This window comes from Triturus cristatus, chromosome 1_2 (assembly GCF_964204655.1).
Source record: "Triturus cristatus chromosome 1_2, aTriCri1.1, whole genome shotgun sequence".
NCBI lineage: Eukaryota > Metazoa > Chordata > Amphibia > Caudata > Salamandridae > Triturus > Triturus cristatus.
In genome coordinates, this window is record NC_140580.1 from 840,387,405 (window position 1) to 840,405,079 (window position 17,675).

At 47.8% G+C, this 17,675-nt stretch overlaps 1 protein-coding gene across 19 annotated transcripts in view; it reads right to left on the reverse strand.

The window, feature by feature from the left end:
• Positions 1-17,675, reverse strand: part of EIF4G3 (eukaryotic translation initiation factor 4 gamma 3) — a 1,568,346-nt gene that overhangs the window by 1,010,895 nt on the left and 539,776 nt on the right. For 18 of the 19 annotated variants that reach the window (XM_085608969.1, XM_085608978.1, XM_085608977.1 and 15 more), the window contains one exon: positions 6,846-6,973. In XM_085608969.1, coding sequence (XP_085465095.1) covers positions 6,846-6,973 — 128 coding nt within the window. Of the gene's footprint in view, positions 1-6,845; positions 6,974-16,465; positions 16,565-17,675 lie in introns of all 19 variants that reach the window. The other variant, XM_085608985.1, reaches the window with a different exon arrangement.

Genomic DNA, 17,675 nt, shown 5'->3' on the forward strand with positions numbered 1-17,675 from the left:
TGAACTTGTTTAGGTATCGCAGGTCCAGGATGGGTCTGAGGTTTCCGTCTACTTTCGAGACCACGAAGTAGTTAGAGTAGACCCCCTTGTTGCGTTCTGTGAACGGCACTGCCTCTATGGCTCTTTTTTCTAGTAGTTTCAGGGTTTCTTCTCTGAGTAGGGCCAGTTCTTGAGCCGATCTCTGCCTTCCCCTTGGTCTTCTGTTTGGAGGTCTTTTCTCCAAATCCACGCAGTATCCGTACTGCATGACGTTCAGTATCCACTTGTCTGTGGTTATACTCCGCCACTCCTGAAGGTAGAACCTCAGTCTTCCGCCTACTGGTGTTGGATGCTCGTAGGCTTTTGATTTTTCTCTCCCCCCTGATGTTACTGTTTTGCGCCTCACCCTTGGGGGCATGTCGAGGGTAGGCGTCCTCCTGCGTGCTGAGTCACTTTGATGAGGGTTGGTCACCCCCTCTTCTCCTCTGGCCACGTCCGTTCCCTCTCCCGCGAAAGGACTGGCCCCGAGGTTGGTACTGCCAGTTTTGCTTCTGTTGACCTTGTTGTCCGTGACTATCACCCTGCTGACCCTGCTGGAACGTTTGGTGCGACGCTCCCTGCTGGCTTCCTCCCCGACCGTAGGGTCTCCTAGAGGGATTGCCTCTCCTCATCCCCCTTAGCTGTAGGGCCCCCATGGACCTCGCCGTCTCGTTTTCTTTTTTCAGCTGGGTGAGTTTCTCGTCTACTGTTGCACTGAACAGTGTCTCTCCGTTGAAGGGGGTGCTAAGGATGTTGTTCTGCACCTCCGGTTTGAATCCCTTGATGTAAGGGGGGTCCAGAGAAGAGTGCTTATACTTCTTCTCCGTCCTGGGCGTGATCGAACGGCAAGTCGCTGGTCCCTTAAAGGCCTCTCTCCCCTGATTCATCACGCTTTGTAGCATGGGAAGGAATTGGCTCCTCGTCTGGATGGGGAGCAGGGTCTCGAGGAGGAAATCGGCTTTCGGCCTCTCCTCGTCCAGTTTCACGCCGAAGGCTGTCGCTGCGCTCCTGACCACCATATTGTACACCCCGATGTCGTCGGGTGGCGAAGGCCTCGAAGGGTACGTGTCCACGGGCTCCTCGGGGTTTTCGGTGTCGAGATCCTGCCATTCGATGTCGTGGCTGGTTGATGGCGCCGAGCTGTAGAACGACTGCTGGTCTTCTTCCTCGGGGTCGCCTTCATAATAGTTCTCGTCTTCCTCTTCGAGATCTCTCGGCAGCCCCTCGGTGTCGAATTCGTCCTCGATTTCGACGACGTTCGTCAGTGGAGCCGTTGGAATTTTGTATTCCTTCATCTTGGCGTCGAACTCCTTCTTCCTCTGAAGGATGTTCTCCATTTCGGCCTCGAGCCGCCTCTTCTTCTCCATCTCCGAGATGCTTTCGGCGTCGACCGCTGGCCTCTTCGCCGGAACTTGCGTCGACGTCGACCTGTCCTTCTGCGTCGAGCGCCCCGTTTCATGGGTTGTCTTCGACGATCCTTGCCTTTCGGCGTCTTTCGGCACCAGGGAGTCCTTTTCGAAGGATCCGCTCGGCCTCTTTTCCATGGTTCCCCCCTTGGCCGTCGAAGTTTTCGGCGCCGGGGCTCCCTTCGTGGACTTTGACTCAGATTTTCTCGAGTCACCCTCGGGTTTGCGAGGTATTTTCTGTTTTGAGCTCGACGATTCTCTTACCTAGTCTTCATTTTTCTTGTCGGTCTCTACGACCGTGAAGTACTCGGGTCCCTCGGCGACGTTGTCCTCATCGTCTGTGGAGAGGCCCAGATCGTAGAGCGACGGGGCCTTACCCTTGCCATCCATGCTGGCGTTGGCTCTTCTCTGACGTTCTCTCACCCGGAGCGTCTTCGGCGCGAAGGCTGAGCAGGCGATGCAGTCCTTGCTCTGGTGGTCGACCGGTAGGCAGAGGTTGCAGACCGGATGCTGGTCCTTCTGCGCGAACTTGTGGTGGCAGTTAGGGCAGAACTTGAATGGCGTCTTGTCCATTGCGCTCAGGGCCTCTGAGTGCGCATTCTCCAAGGGCGTCGAAGAAAAAGGCGGAACACTTCCTTCTTCGCGCTCCTGATGAAATATATTCCTTTCCTGTGATATCTTCGTAGTTATTTATCGACGAAACTCGCTTTTCCTTCTTCTTCCTTCGATTGTAATTCTGGAGCTTCCCGATGACGAGCCAGACCCAACGGCGGAAAAAAGAATCTGAAGATGGCGCCCCAAAGGTGGGACTCCCGCAGGAAGCACGACGACGTCACGGGAGGTGCACCAAATGGTGGGTCGTCTCCGCCCACCTGGGCTACAAAAAAAAATAAAAATAAAAAAACAAAAACAAAGAAAAGACTACGAATCCGGACCCAACCACAAGATCGCGGAATAATGCACAGCATAGTGAATCCAGAAAGATTCACGCTGCAAAAATCTATTTACAACAGGGGACTTGAAAAGACAGGGCTGATCAGTAGAGCCCTACTGGGCCAAAGAAAGAAGGAACAAAAGAAGCTCAGAAAGAGGGGCAGAAATGGGATCCACCGCCTTTGTTGTGCACCATGCCACAAACTTGTTCCACCTGCAGGCGTGTACCACCTTAGTGGAGGGACGCCTGGCTGCCAGAATGCCATCACAAACTTCAGGAAATCAACTGCCGCCGCTCAATCTCCACGCAAAGAAGTGGAGGCTGGACAGGTTTGGGTGGAGGACCGTCCGCTGCGGCTGCGACAGCGACAGAATATCCTCCCAAAGAGGCAGTCGGATCGGGGGATTTAAGCTCATACTGAGTAGCTTGGTATACCATACTCTTCAAGCCCAGTCTGGGGCCACAAGAATAACTTGCGCCCGGTCATGCCTGATCTTCTTTAGCACTCTGGGCAGAAGTGGTATAGGCGAAAAAGCGTACAACAGACCGCAACTCCACTCGCGACGAAAAGCGTCGCAGAGCGAATGCCACCTTGGAAATTCCAACGCGCAGAATTGATGACATTGCGCGTTCTCTTCGGTGGCGAATAGATCTAACCAAGGCTCTCCCGATTGCTAAAAGAGACACTGCGCCACCTCCGAGTGAAGACGCCAGTCGTGATCCATCATGCACCCGAGTACGTCCGCACAGGCGTTCAGAGAACCTGCCAGGTGTTGAACCACAAGGAAAACACCCTGATGTCCCAGACATGCCCAGAGGCGCAGAGCCTCCTGACAAAGGGTTCACAACCCCACCCCACCTTGCTTGTTGCAGTACCACATGGCGGTGGTGATGTCTGTGAACACCTGCACTACTCTCCCCTTAACAGAGGGAAGGAATGCGTTGGACTTCACCGGAGACCAGATGGCTCTGATCTCCGCCTCTCCCATGTGGCCGCCCCATCCCAGGAGGGACACATCCGTCACCACTGTGAACTCTGGTTGGGGAAGGGAGAGGGATCTGCCGTCGACCCAATGCCGGTCCGTGAGTCACAACTGCAACTGTCTTGCAGTGCCCTCCGAGATCTGGACGTGATCAGACAGGTTCCCCTGATGCTGCGCCCACTGCAGAGACCGCATATGCCATCTGGCATGATTGATCAGCAGGATGCAGGAGGCCATGAGGTCCAGCAGCCTCAGGGTCACCCTGACCAAAACCTAGGACAAGGGCTGAAAGATCGGGATCAGAGCCCGAATATCCCGGACTCGCTGTTCGGGAGGATAGACCCGAAACTGCGCCGTGACCAAAACCGCTCCGATGAAGAGGAGCTTCTGAGAGGGAATCAGGTGCGACTTCGGCACACTGATGGAGAACCCCAGTGAATGCAGGAGGTCAGCCATAATCTGGAGGTGGGAGACGACTGTCCGGGGCGAGCCCGCCTTCAACAACCAGTCATCAAGATAGGGGAAGATTGAAACCCCTGATCTGCGCAGATGAGCTGCGACCACCGCCACCACTTTCATGAACACCCGAGGGGCGCTGGTAAGGCCGAAAGGGAGCACGGTGAACTGAAAGTGCTTGTGGCCTACCGTGAACTTCAGGTGACGCAGGTGGGCCCACAGGACGGGGATTTGGAAATACGCATCCTGCAAGTCCAGCGCTACCATCCAGTCTTGTGGATCGAGAGCAGACAAGACCTGAGCCAAAGTGAGCATCTTGAACCTCTCTTTGCGGAAGAAGCGATTGATGTTCCGGAGGTCTAAGATGGGACGCAGGCTCTTGTCCTTCTTTGGCACCACGAAGTAGTGGGAATAACAACCATGCCCTACTTCTGGTGTTGGAACGCGCTCGATGGCCCCCTTGGCCTGAAGAAGCACCAAGTGATCCCCCGACATGCGGTGGTACTGAGGTGGCATGGCTGGAGGGGTAGCCTCGAAGGGAAAGCAGTAGCCCCTTCGGACTATCTCTAAAACCCACCTGTCCGATGTGATGGTGCGCCAGTGGGGGAGGTGATGGCGAATCCTGCCGCCCACTGGCATTTGATGGGCCTGAAAGCTAGGACTAGGAAGGTTTGGAGGCAGTAGTGGTCGGGGTGGAGGTCGACTGACCCGCCCGCTGGACCCTTGGTCCGCCACGTCAGAACCCGCGGCCACGCTGGGATTGTTGTTGCGCAGGCTTGTGGCTCAGTTGCGTACCCTGTGGGTGCCCCTTCCGGTACCACGAAAGGAGAGAAAAGCAGACGTCGGAGGAGGGCGGACTGCGGAGAGTCCTAACGACTTGGCTGTAGCCCGTGAGTCCTTGAACCTCTCCAAGGCGTGGTCTGCTTTATCGCCAAAGAGGCAACGGCCATCAAAGGGCATGTCCATAAGGGTTGATTGGACATCCCCCGAAAATCCATTTGTCCTCAACCATGCGTGGCATCTGATCGCCACCATCGTTGCAATCGATTAGCCCAGTGAGGGCGGTGTCTAGGCCACAACGAATCATGAACTTTGCTGCGTCTCTCCCCTCTGCAACAGCCTGGGAGAGAGTTTTACGGGCCTCCTCCAGACATTGGGGCAGCACGTCCGCCACCTTATCCCACACACTGTGGGAATAACGGCCCAAGAGGCATGCGGTGTTCACAGACCACGCGCAGAACTGGCGGAAGAAAAAATCTTCGCAAACTGATCCAGTTTCTTGGATTCCCTATCCGGAGGTGCAGAAGGGAAGGCGGTTGGAGAAGCAGAGGCTTGGACTACCAAGCTCTCCGGGCTGGGGTGTTGGGAGAGGAAAATGGGGTCACCCAGAGCCGGGCGATGGCGGCCGGCCATGTTCCTATCCACAGGAGCCCCTGTGGTGGGCCTGGACCAGGTGCCCAAAAGAACGTCGCAAAGTGCTTCATTGAAGGGGAGCAGCCGTTTCGCAGAAGTAGCTGCTGGCTGAAGCACTTCTGTAAGGAGGTTAGTCCTGACGGCCACAGTAGGGGGCTCGAGGTGTAGGGCCTCGGCCGCCCTAAGTAACACCACCGCATAACTAGCCCCCTCCTCCATAGCCACGGTGGGAGGAGACAGCAAGCCAAGGTCTGGAGAGGTATCCAGACCACTGGCTTCCACCAACTCCTCTGCTCAGTCTTCATACTAGCAGTCGGCTGCGAGAGGGTCCTCAGACCCCTCCCAGTCCTCCCCTTCTTCCTCAGGCCGTTCTACAGGCCGAAAATAATGAATAGGGACATGGCGATAGAAATCCCCGAGCGGCGTCAAGAACGGCATCGGCCGACACCGGCCCAATGTGTGTCCCCTTCTGGGATGAGACTAGAACCGGCGTCGTACCGAGGAGCGGGCGACGTCGGAAGTGGTGCCCGTGGGGTCGACGTCAGTGGAGGTGTTATTAGGTCGACCGGCGTCGATCGGGATCTAAGCCTGGATCCACGGGGGCCCTGCGGCGCCGGGGCCAGAGCCAACAGCGGCGCCGGAGCCGCCAGTGATGGAACGCGAGGACCCCCAGTCGGGCCCGTGGGGCCCAAAGGCGCACCGGCGGGAGCAGACGGCCCAAAAAGTCGAGCCATGGCCGACAGGAACTCTTGTATCTGGGCCGGAGTCGCAGATGGACCCGGAAAGGGCGGGTAGGCCGGCGGAGCCGCGGGGGAGGCACCACCCGCACCCTCAGCCCCGTCGCGCGATCGGCGAGGGGAAGTCGGAGAGCGATGGCGCTTCTTCGACTTCTTGTGCTTCGCCTTACCTGACCCTGAGTGCGAAGACTTGGAACCGGAGGACCGATGATGACTCCACGCACGGTCCCTCGACCTCCCGCGGGACCGGGACCTGGAACGGCTGGGAGCCGACTGCCAGAACTCAAGCAGCTTTCGGGACCACTCCCGCAAAGACTTTGGCGCCATCGCCCGGCAGTCAGGGCACGACTTGGGGTTGTGGTCGCACCCCAGGCAGAAAAGACGCACTTGGTGCGGGTCCGTCACCGACATCATGCGGTGACATTCCTCGCAAAACTTAAAACCGGGCATCCTAACTGCACCAGGAGTCAAAGACTCGATGAAAAAATTGAGACAAAAAGCCTCAAAAAGTTAGTCAAAAAATGACTAAGGGTACCTGCTCTTCCCGGATCTGCGCTTGCTGGCACGGAAAAAGAAACAACTGACGTCAGCGCACGTGGGTGGCGTCTAAGTAGCGCCCGCGACATCATCCCGACGACCACGATGCCGGATGCGGAGCCGCACAACGCCACCTACCGGCACACAGGGGTACTGCTGACGAAAACTTTCCGGTTCCAGTCTGACGCCTGGGGAAATTCTAAGGTAAGAAATCTATCACTATGTATTTCTTTCAGATAAAACGTCATCAGTTACCTCATTTGGGCTGCTTTCCTTCTCCTTACACAAGACGTTTTCTCGAGGAAAGCCAAATAAAAAAATTAACTTAAAGCCAAATGTACAAGAAATCCAGCTTTCTTACTGTTTTCTTCTCTCTCTTGGTTGGTGGAGGAGGCTGTGGTGGTGGCTGAGGCTGCTGCTGCTGTTGCTGCGTAGGCACGATGATTGGTGCAGACTGATACACTGGCTGATTTGGGTAGAAAGGTGACCCTACAAAGACAAAAGAAGAAATCAAAAGGCCATTCAGGTCCCAGAAGAGGTTAAGGATTTCAGCACTAATACTGTGATTATTGAAAGACATTCCATTTGTTGCCTGAATTTAAAATCATATGGCAGAATGGGCTGTACCAAGGCTCGGACAGCCACCACTAGCTATTCTTCAATACCAAAGGAACTGTTGGTTGGCCGATTCCTTATTAGGCTACTTTTCTTGCCTAATAAATGTTGATTTTTGCAATATACCCAGAAAACAGTTGCCTGGAAACTACGAACAAGGCTACTTTCAATAGCAGCACATGAACAGTAAAACAATTCATGTAGATCTCAGATTTAAGCACATTACATTTCTGTGCCGACTTCTTTCAAATGTAAAAGACACAGAAATCGCAAAACAGGACCCGAACTTTTGACTGCTCACAGGGAAGCACAAATAAGAATTCAGTTGAATCATCCCAAATGTTCCAGCATTGCTAAAGATATTCTCAACTTACCCTGGGCTCCCCAACTTAAATACTACTGGTGTGCTCTCTACTATTGCATAATTACTACAAAAGCGACATGACTGTGGTTTCACAACTGCAATTATGAATAATTCATAACCAACTCAGTTTCTCTTGCTATTTTTTAAAAGTGTACGATGGCAATGCTTTCACAGGAAGATGGCCACTACCAGGAAGTAGCATTTGAAGATGTAAGACATTTTTCAGCAGCTGAACACCTTAGAAGGCTGGTTGCCAGGGATATTGCCTCAAAAGTCAGCAAAGGACCCAAGTGATTCCGAACATTCAATGCACAAGCCATTTGTAAGTTGTGAAAAATGTTTTCTATTCTAAAAGTGTGCAATGTGAAGAAGAAACTGAAATGAGAGATCTGGTATGACTTTTCCTTTTGAAACAGAGTACAAAGCTCAAAGTTGCTAATAATCAAAGCACAGTGACTCTCCAGACTAAAATGAAAATTATATGTATGGAGCAACTTTGCACAATTCTCAAAATCCAACAACTTTATAGGTTGCCATATAGAAGGATATAAACCCTTCATTTTATGCCACTGCTAAGGCAGGTCAAGGAATAAAGGGAGGCTCAACTAGGTTGATGTCACTAAGAACCGTAACACACTAGGACAGTCATTTACTTTGCTATTTATATTCTGGCAGAACTGGTAGAATACCCGTGCCATTATCATTATGGCTAATGTAGGGAAATTGCCTGCATAGTCTTCCCCCCCCCTACCCCCCCCCCCCCCCCACACACAGTTTTTCTTCCATACAGAGTTTGGTTTATAGCTACCCGTCATCTAGGCCACTCCAGAGCAGTAGCTCAAGGAAGTGAAAAAGAAGACTGTGTTAAGTTCAGAGATTCTGAGAGTTATCCTCCAGCAGGATGCATAGGGTGGGGTTCCATCTTAGGTATTCTTCAGTCTCTCTCAAGTGGAAGTTGGACTTAGATGAAGCCTCTAACATTTTGAGTTTCAAGATGTGTCCTAAACTGAAGGTAACCACCTTCTGTTTGGAGACAGGGCTAAGTGTGTTCTATAATTATGGACCTCGTATCCAACACTGCCCATAAGGACCTTGAATCAGATCTCTTAAAAGGGGGGTGTTGTATAAATTGGGTTGAAAATTATGCAGGTTTATGGCTGGAGCATAGTCCATGTTGGGTTCTGAATGTAGCAGGGCCGTTGCCCCAATATACTATGTGCATAAAGCATAGGGTCTTGAAATCCACCTAAAAAAACAGGAGCCAATGGAGAGGTTACAGGGATGGCTTAGTGGATAAATTGCTTTTAAGCCACCCAGATTTCTACTTGGTCCAAAATAACCACATTTTCTTCCATAAAATGCTATTACGAAATGACATGAAAAGGGATAGACTGCAGGAAGTTAATGGTTTAAAATCCATTAAAAAAACAACAAAGCGCAGTGGTCAGGACTATTTGATTCGAGAGTGGCAAATATGAACAGAGGACTAAACCTCTCTTTATGGCTTTTAATTGCAACTGTCATATAAAATGACTGACAGCCATTTCTACAAATATATGGCAAAGCAGTTCCCCTTTGTAATACCCACAAATAGGCAGTGGTTTTGTTAACATGAGTTACTACAATCCCACTTTGTGCCTCAACTTGCTGTGGAACTGGTAACCTAGGGCCCATATGATTTGCGCCTACAGGACATAGAAGGTCCACAGATCAAACAGACTGTTGCAACCTGAGGAGGGCCCACCCTGCAATCCTCAATGGACGAAACAAAGACAGTGAACTGGCTAGGACATCATGTGGCAGACAGCATAGGAAAAAACTGTAATCTCTGGCTCACATTCTGATATTAAGGGTTGTATAGTAGAGAATTTGCTCTATATTCTTGGGGGAAGTCTTACACGAAATTACATCCCAAAGATCAAGGACAAGTTTTCCTAGGAGGCTTGGCCTTGTAATAGAGTATCAGACGTTTTAGGTTGAGGTTGACCAAGAACTGGAGGAAGCAACTTGTCTCCACTATCCTTGAACCAACTGTTTGGTACGGATCAAAGATGCCAGTGTTTTGGAGGACCAATGGGCATTCTGCTCCAGCTTTTTGGAGCCAGACAACTATTCTTCTGGCTTTTTGTTCCTCGCCGTTCAGACTCCAGTGCAAACAAATTGACTGTGAAATTAGTGTTGCACTTCCCTTTGATCAAATTACAAATGAAAGGGTGAAGGCGCCTTGTTGCATGACTTAGGTTAGGAGCCTTGTTTCATGCCTTAAGGCCCAATCAGTGAGTGAGAAATTCAGAACCAAGCACAGAACCTTTGCCTTTTTCAGTTAAGGCAACTCAGCTCATTAAGTAAGTCTCAAGATAAACCCATGGTAGAAAAAACAATTATGATAGCACTCAAATGTGGCACATTGGGGATGATGCCTGAACAGACCTTTGGGTATAACCCAGTAAAGTGTAGAGCGATTACCGGTGGGGCTTCTCAGAGCGAGACCCAAAGGAGTTAAACACACAAGGCAAATTATTATGACCACTTTTCGCTTTAGGCCTTGGTCACACTTTGAAATTAACTTGGGCGCTAGGTCAATGAAGGGCATGGAGGTTGGTTCAGTAGAAGATATATTGGAGCAGGTCTCCTTGCTCACAAAAGACTTTCAAAATACTGCCAGGACAAACCATCCAAGAAGAGAATAGTTCCTGGCTAGATGCAAGACAGAAGAGGATTCCGCCAAAGTAAGTACAACTCACTTGATGTTGGATAGGCCTCCCATTTGTGCGCAATAGATTCCAACAATGTCCGTAACGTGCTTAAAAATTCAAAGTGTTGTGCACTTGAAAGACAAATACTCTAGAACGAAAATGAGACACTTAAAACTAAGACGACGAATATGGTCTTGCCCTAGTATTGCAGGCTCATGAAGTTCAGCTCAGCTGTAGAGAAAAAACTGACATGTTTATCGCCACTGAAGCGACGTAAAATTCAGAGATTAGAGGACAACAGAACCTGCTAATGATTCACAAAAGAAGACTGAAAAAAGAGAGCATGGTGGAAGTGATTACTTTGCAAACACGTTCCGAAAGTGGTCTGGTGAAATTAAAAAACGAGGTGTATGAGTTCATATACTGTCAAAAAGGGGCCTGCATTATGGCCAATGATTTGTTTCGGCCTCTGACCAGCAGGAAGGAAATCCCCTGATTTCGGAGAAGGGGACCTGGGTCCAGCAAACCATATACATTCTGCAAACTTGGGCATAACTGTTCACTGGCCCTGTAAGTAAACACTTAACCATGGCTGTTACTGAATATTATTCCTAGACATTTGATTTAACTTTTGAAATATATTTTTGAAAATCCTAGCCTGTGTGCCGTTGTGCAAAAGATATGCAGGTTTGAAATCTTCTGCAGAGGATCCCGAAACAACTGTAAGAGGAGTTACATTTACTTGTAATTGTAGTTCCTCCATCAAGCAAAATTTTTCATTAAGGGAGGGGCCATTAAAATAATTCCGGTAGTCCAGAAACGCTTGTGAGTCAAAACAATAGAGGCTGGAGAAACGATTAGATGCAAGCGAGGTGCCTAACAAATGTCCAAAAGAGAATGATCCCACGCTTGTTCATCGTAGTAACTTTTGTTCTCACAGAATGATCCCCCCCCCCCCCCCCCACACCGCGACGCTTCTTAGCCAAGGTGTAACAGCGTGACTCAAAGGACATGCCATCAGGATATAGTTTGCTTCTGGCTCACCTTTCCTTTTTTTTTTTTTGCAAATCCCAAAACATTATCATCAACCCAGTACTCTTTAGTCCTATCAGTATGGAAACCAAGGACAAGAGTCCAACTGGAGCAGCCTCTCCTCTTCTTTAGACTGATGTGGTGAAGCCCAGAGTGATGGGCTGCTTCCGATGAAAAGCTGTCACTACTTTCGGGAGAAAGGATACACGGGTCCTAAGTACCAGCTGGTCAGGGGAAGAAAAAAAAAAAGATTGTACAGAGGTTGAATGAATCACAAGGCCTGCAGCTAATTGATGTGATGTACAGAAGTGACTGCAATGAACAATTGTTGTCAATGGTAAACGTCTCAGTACAGCTATTGAGATGCCTCAAAGGCAGCACACATCAGTAACGTTATGCCCAGATTAAGGCAAATTGCAGCTCGAGTAAAAGGAGAAGGAGGTAACATGAGATAGCGTTAAAAAATTATAATTTTTTTTAAATGTAATTTGAATAATGGCAGCTGAACATGCAAACAAATAAAGCCTGAAAGGGACGATAGGTAACATTTAAATGTTACAAAGTAAAACCTTACCAAGCTAAAGAAAAAATGGACATAATCAGACAACTTTGCGTGTAGCAGCAAAACTGCTTTTGCCAATACAGATTACACAGCCTGAATATTTGGAACTAGATGGAAGAAACACAGGCAGCCCAAATGACATTCACTTTCTACATTGAAACATGAAAATTTCAGCGGGTCTCACTTAAGTTCCAATGTGCAGACAGGGGGTGTGGATGTAGCACTCGGCTTTGCTGTTAGTACAGCAGATCCTCCCACAAAGTCAAGCTCAAGACAGTCAGGAGTTCATAGCACGAGACCCTCAGATCTCAATGCACAACCTCCAGAATCAGCTGTGCTCCGTACTCCTTGACTTCCTTCATTGCCCTTTAAGAAGAGTGGCAGAGGTCAACTTGGGCAAAATTCCTTCCATAGGCAAATCCTATCCACTATAGAACCCCGTCGATGGAGACTCGAGTGCAAAACTTTGGACACAAGGAATTTTCGGGGGTAGCAAAATAAACTACCACGGGTATGCCCTACTGGGCAAACATGACCATTGCCACCTACAGGTGTAGTTGCCAATCATGGTCAGCAAGCAAGCTGACACCTATTGAGTTAATCAAAGTTAAGAAATCCTGCTAGACACCCGACCATCAGGGAGATTCTTTGAAGTGCCAGCCAGAGCCACGACCATCACACCCCTAGAAACAGAACATGTAACCCCACTCTTTCCAGCTTACTATAGTACATCATGGCAGTCATGCTGTCCATTGGCTGATCCTTCGTGGATGGCAGGAAAGCTTTAAAAAGGCACACAACTCCAGCAGATCTAAGCAGATTTTATGTGAAAGTGCTGCTCCAACACAGATTGTTGAACTCCACGTTGTCCAGGTGATGGCTGTAGGCTAGAGAGGATGCATTCCTCATCACTGTGACCTCCAGAGAGGCTAATAAGTATGGCCGGACACCCTTCAGATTGGCATTCGCTGTCCATCACTGATGGTCCTGGCCCACTTTGCAGAAGGTTTGGGTCTTGTCTGCAAAGCATCACCAATGGTGGGCTGACTGGAAACGCAAAATCCACTGAAGGACCAACATGCGCATCTGAGCCAAGGCAACAACAGGATGCATGACACTAGTAGATGAAGGAGCCAATGAACCATCGGGACTGGAACGGTGGCTCTCGTCTGAAACATGAGGAACATAGCCTGACAGCCCTGGGCTTGCTGCGGCAGTAGAAAAGGCGGCTGTGTCTAGTATGGTCCCAATGAAGGGATTTTGTAGATCAGGTTAGGACTCGTTGACGAACACTACCAACATGGACTTTACAGGTGATCCAACACCAACTGAGGCGAGCATACATTCAACTGCCAGTCTTCGAGGTACAGGAATACGTATAGCACTGACCTGTAGATATATGTTGCAATGATCAACACGGTCTTCGGAAAGACGGATGTAGCTGATGCAAGGCAAAAGGTAGGAGGGTGTATTGAAAGGTATCTGTTCCCACTGCACAACATACCCATCCCCACTCCACTATAGGAGCCACCTTGACTGCATTCATGGCAAGCAATATCAATGCTTCCTTAAAAGTATGCGGATACAACCTGCCAAAGTTTGTCTCTCAACTAGGAAGGAGTGTCCAGAAAGGAAAAGGTGTAAAGAAAAAAACTGGACAATTTGTATGACCTATTCAAATGACACGATCAAGCACCAGTAGGGTAGGCACTGCTGGATCCGGCCTACTAGTAGGCACAGATGTTGGCTTGAGAGTGAGCTAAAGTGATGTTCATGTGTTTTAGGTCCTCTGTTGTAGGCCTATGACACAGAGATCGGGTGATAAACTGCTGGGGCTGAAAAGGGTTTCGGCCAAGCCTAAAAACTAAACTCTATCGAATAGCAAAACGACCTAAGAAGTGAAAGGTCACTGTTGAAGTATCTCTATAAGGAGGTTAACCTTGCAGTTTGGAACAGCAAGATCTAATCCTCCGGTGTCCTGCAAACTACTACCGCAAATGAGACACTTTCCTCAGTCAGTGGAAAGACTGAGTCAGAGGCCCGACTGAATTCAGTCAGGAGTCCCAGAGTTGAATAGATTCAGGCGTGGGATCCAGGCCATTGACATTATGTAAATGTATGTATTTATATACCAGCATAAGGTAAAGACAGCAAATTATTTGCCATCTCAACATTGCCCCTATTATGAGGAACTGATTCAAGACATTGTTTAGCATCTAAAAATGACTTTTCATTTTCCTAAAATGATGTTGTTAAGGAGGAGAACCCAGAGAGGAATCATCCTCAACACAGGGTTGTTCTTTAGTAATGGTATATTGCAACACAAGACAAACAGCCTTGTGTCGGCTGGCCTGAATCTGAAATCATTGCACGCTAACCGGAACCACAGCTAGACAAACCACTGGAAAGAAATGCAGAAGAGATGAGCCAAGGCCCGCTGTCGGTGGTGGAGAGACCTGGTTTAACACAGGGATCAGCCGGCAGAAGTGTGACTGGGGACACCAATGGCTCAGAGGTGTCCAAAAACAGGCCAAACGGTGCAGAAGCAAGGTTTTACAACAGTCTCCTCATATCTGCAATCTGTTGCGGAGTCGATAATGGCCTGAGCAACTCGAAGCGCAATAGCTGCAGAGTTTGCACTGGATCGAAAGAGGAAGGTGAAGCAAGAGTCACGATCTTCAAATGCAGACTGAGTGACCTCTCCCTGGATCATCTGGATGTCAAGAAACTTTACATGAGCTTTCAAGGATTTTCTTTGACTTATTCCTTGACTTTTTCCTAGATCTACTCGATGAGGATCTGCTGCAAAAAGGATCACCTCACTTCCTGTGCTTGGCAATGCGGAGTTTGGAAGCCACTCCCAAATGAGGGTGGTTCGCATTTTGAATAACCAAGGCATGAAACTATCCAGCTATCCTTTATTCAAATACCATTCCTTCTTCCCTGAGGTAAAGTACATGAAACACGATAGTTGTAATTCTCCAGCTATAGCTCTAAATATTACATAGTATGTAGAACCTGCTCAATCAGGGATGTAGGGTTCACAGACTAAACTCATTAATTTATTTGAAAATCTTTGAAGATAACTCATGAAGAACATTACGAGGCTCAAAAGAAAAAGTCTGAATCTCACATCCTTCTCTCACCATTAAAACAAGGACACATCAATTTTTAATTGAATTAATCACACAACATTCTAATCTCTTTGCCTTTTGTATGGAGTAATAGATAAATGCACTCGAAGAAGAATAGTGGAGGCACGACTTTGCAAGATGTAGCAAATAAGGGAGAGTGCTTTTGTGTGATATCAAAGCAGACACTACCCTGTCCAACTGCACCAGATGCAGTACCTGTTCCCCTGAAAGCATAAAACTGCCTGGTGACTCAGTGTTGACTTTTTTCAAGATATTAAGTCAACTATGGGAAAGAGCTAGGTGAAGGTATTGGGAGTTGAAGAGTGGCAGTCTCCACAACGTTAGATTGTCATAGAATAGCTTGCCCTGAATCTAGAAAAGCAGGCCCTGACCAGCACAAACGATTCCAATGTGATCAGCTGAATGAAAGCTAGAAGTACAGGAATGCTAGTGAATGGGTCATAAGGCAGCAATTAGAAGCACATTTTCCTAAATTTCTGGAGTACCTTCAGTACGAGAGGAACTGAAGAAAAAGAGGGCAATAAGGTTTCTCATCAGGCAACCGACACGTCATTCACCACAAACCTCGTTTCAGAAACCACAGCGGAGAATGGACATCATAAACGTTTAGGTATAAAACAATGATTTATTTCCTGAAAGTCAACTCATAATCCCAGGGGACTGTGATTAGAGCATGTGCCAAGGCAATCTGAAAAGTTATCCCCTTCAAGAACAATCCTTTTTCAGAAACATGGAATTAAGAGATGTAATTATCTGGAAATACAGTGCGAACGTGCTGCCCTCTGCACTGGGGTTTCTTGGGTACTCTGGACCAGAAAAATGCATACATACATATTAAAGTTCTTCAGAGTCTAATGAACTACTCGGGTTGCAACTTACATATGTCAAGCATCATTACTGCTGAAGACCAAGATCCGTGAATTTTAGTCTCCTTTAGACAAGCTTCACTAAGAACAATGGTTATTTTGGTACATTTTTCTGCACGTGTCCGATAATTTGTCTTCCCATTTTAGTCTTACTTGGTTCCACTGATCATTGTGTTCGTCTTAAAACATTATCACATGAAGTATGGCACACAGAATCAGGAAATCGAGTGAAGTTGTGGGACCCAATATTGCCTTCAACGATCTTGCTTTGGCCTAATGCCACCAAGGAAATTATGTTTCTCCAAAATAGAAACCCAAATCTCTCCTCTGAATAAAATAACTTGCATTCCTCTGCTCTGTATCTAGAGCAGTTAAGAACGCCATTGTAGTAGAGTATTTGAGGAACACTTCTCCTAATTTTCAAACAGTCAGACATGACTAGTAAGACCCATTTTGATGGATTGTGGGATCCCCTTAAAAGTGTGTAACCTGGTCAGCCAGTTGTCCAAGACTGGGCAGAAGAAAATGCCATCTATTGACGAGCAGCCATCGCTGTCATTTATCTGTAAATACTTTTAGGGCAGACCTTAACCTGGGTAAAGAGGCATTGACACAACTGGCAAGATGACATTTTCTATGTGACAGAATCAGCTGCAAGTCACCGGGCTTGAGCTTATGTAGCAGTACGTACCTTGATAATACTCCAGCTTTATACTGACAACGAACTTTTTTACTGCCTCCTTGCGGAACATGCTGCAATCATCTTGGAGTCGTAATGTTGAAAACTCTTCTGCAATGAAGAAATATGGATAGTGTCCAGTGCCTAATCATATTGTGGTTTCCTCCAGGTCTGGAAGAAATTGGTTATTCTAATCGAGTACTAAAATGTGGAAGCAATCACAGGCTTTTGGAGGGCTGGGAAGGAGCCTTCAGGAGGGCTGCTCCAATTTCCAGATAAGCATGAGAGGCAATGGTTTTGATTGCTGCTGCTGAAAAGTTGGGACTTGTCCTATTATACACTTCTGATTCCTATTCATACAAAGGCTTGGATCCAGCTCATCTTTCTCTCTGGTCTCTTCAAATTCATTGCGTCACATCTATACTTCATACATTTATTCTTCTCATCCTGTTCCTCAAATAGGGTACCAAATGAAAAATGCACAACAAAATCTCTTTTGCCATATAAGGTAAGAGATGCAAGTCACAGATAGGAGAAACAGAAACTAAATACGTCCTAAACCATAAACTTGGCCGGGAGCTACTACAAATCACCAATGTTCTAACGCTATGGTTGGAACCTGCCTGGTTTTCTTTAAAAATCATCATTGCTTTTTGTCCAATACTGGCATAAACGATGCTCTATGACAGTGTGAATCTTGTCACAGAATGAAAGATCAAATATCTCATAAGTGCATCGAAACTAGCCACAAGAAGAACCAAAGCATCTGTAGTACAAATCCTTTTATACATTAGTAATTAAAAAATGTCTTAAGGATGCAACACCTTCCTTTCTTGTAAAACCAAACTCAACCAATCTCCGACCTCTGTAGTTCCAGTGGATTTGTTCTGCCCCAGAGTTGTTTCAACATTACTTGCCTTCCCAATAGAGTAGCGCTGATTTTATGTTGCAGTTTTCTCTTTGTTGGACAAAGAAAAATAATGTATGTGCAAATTAAGGTTTCCAATGAAGGGTTATTTAAAGCAAAGAATCCAAAACCTAACCACGCTTCTCTGCAAATATAAGGGCTAATTTGAAATCTAGATAATCTTTGCTTTTGCTTTGTCTGGGAGACAACCACAGCATTTTGACAAGGTCCAATGAGAATATAGCATCGGCTGGACAGGTTTGATTTTCATCTGTAAGCAGGCAGCGGTGTGCTGTGACGTGGGCCATGCTTTCA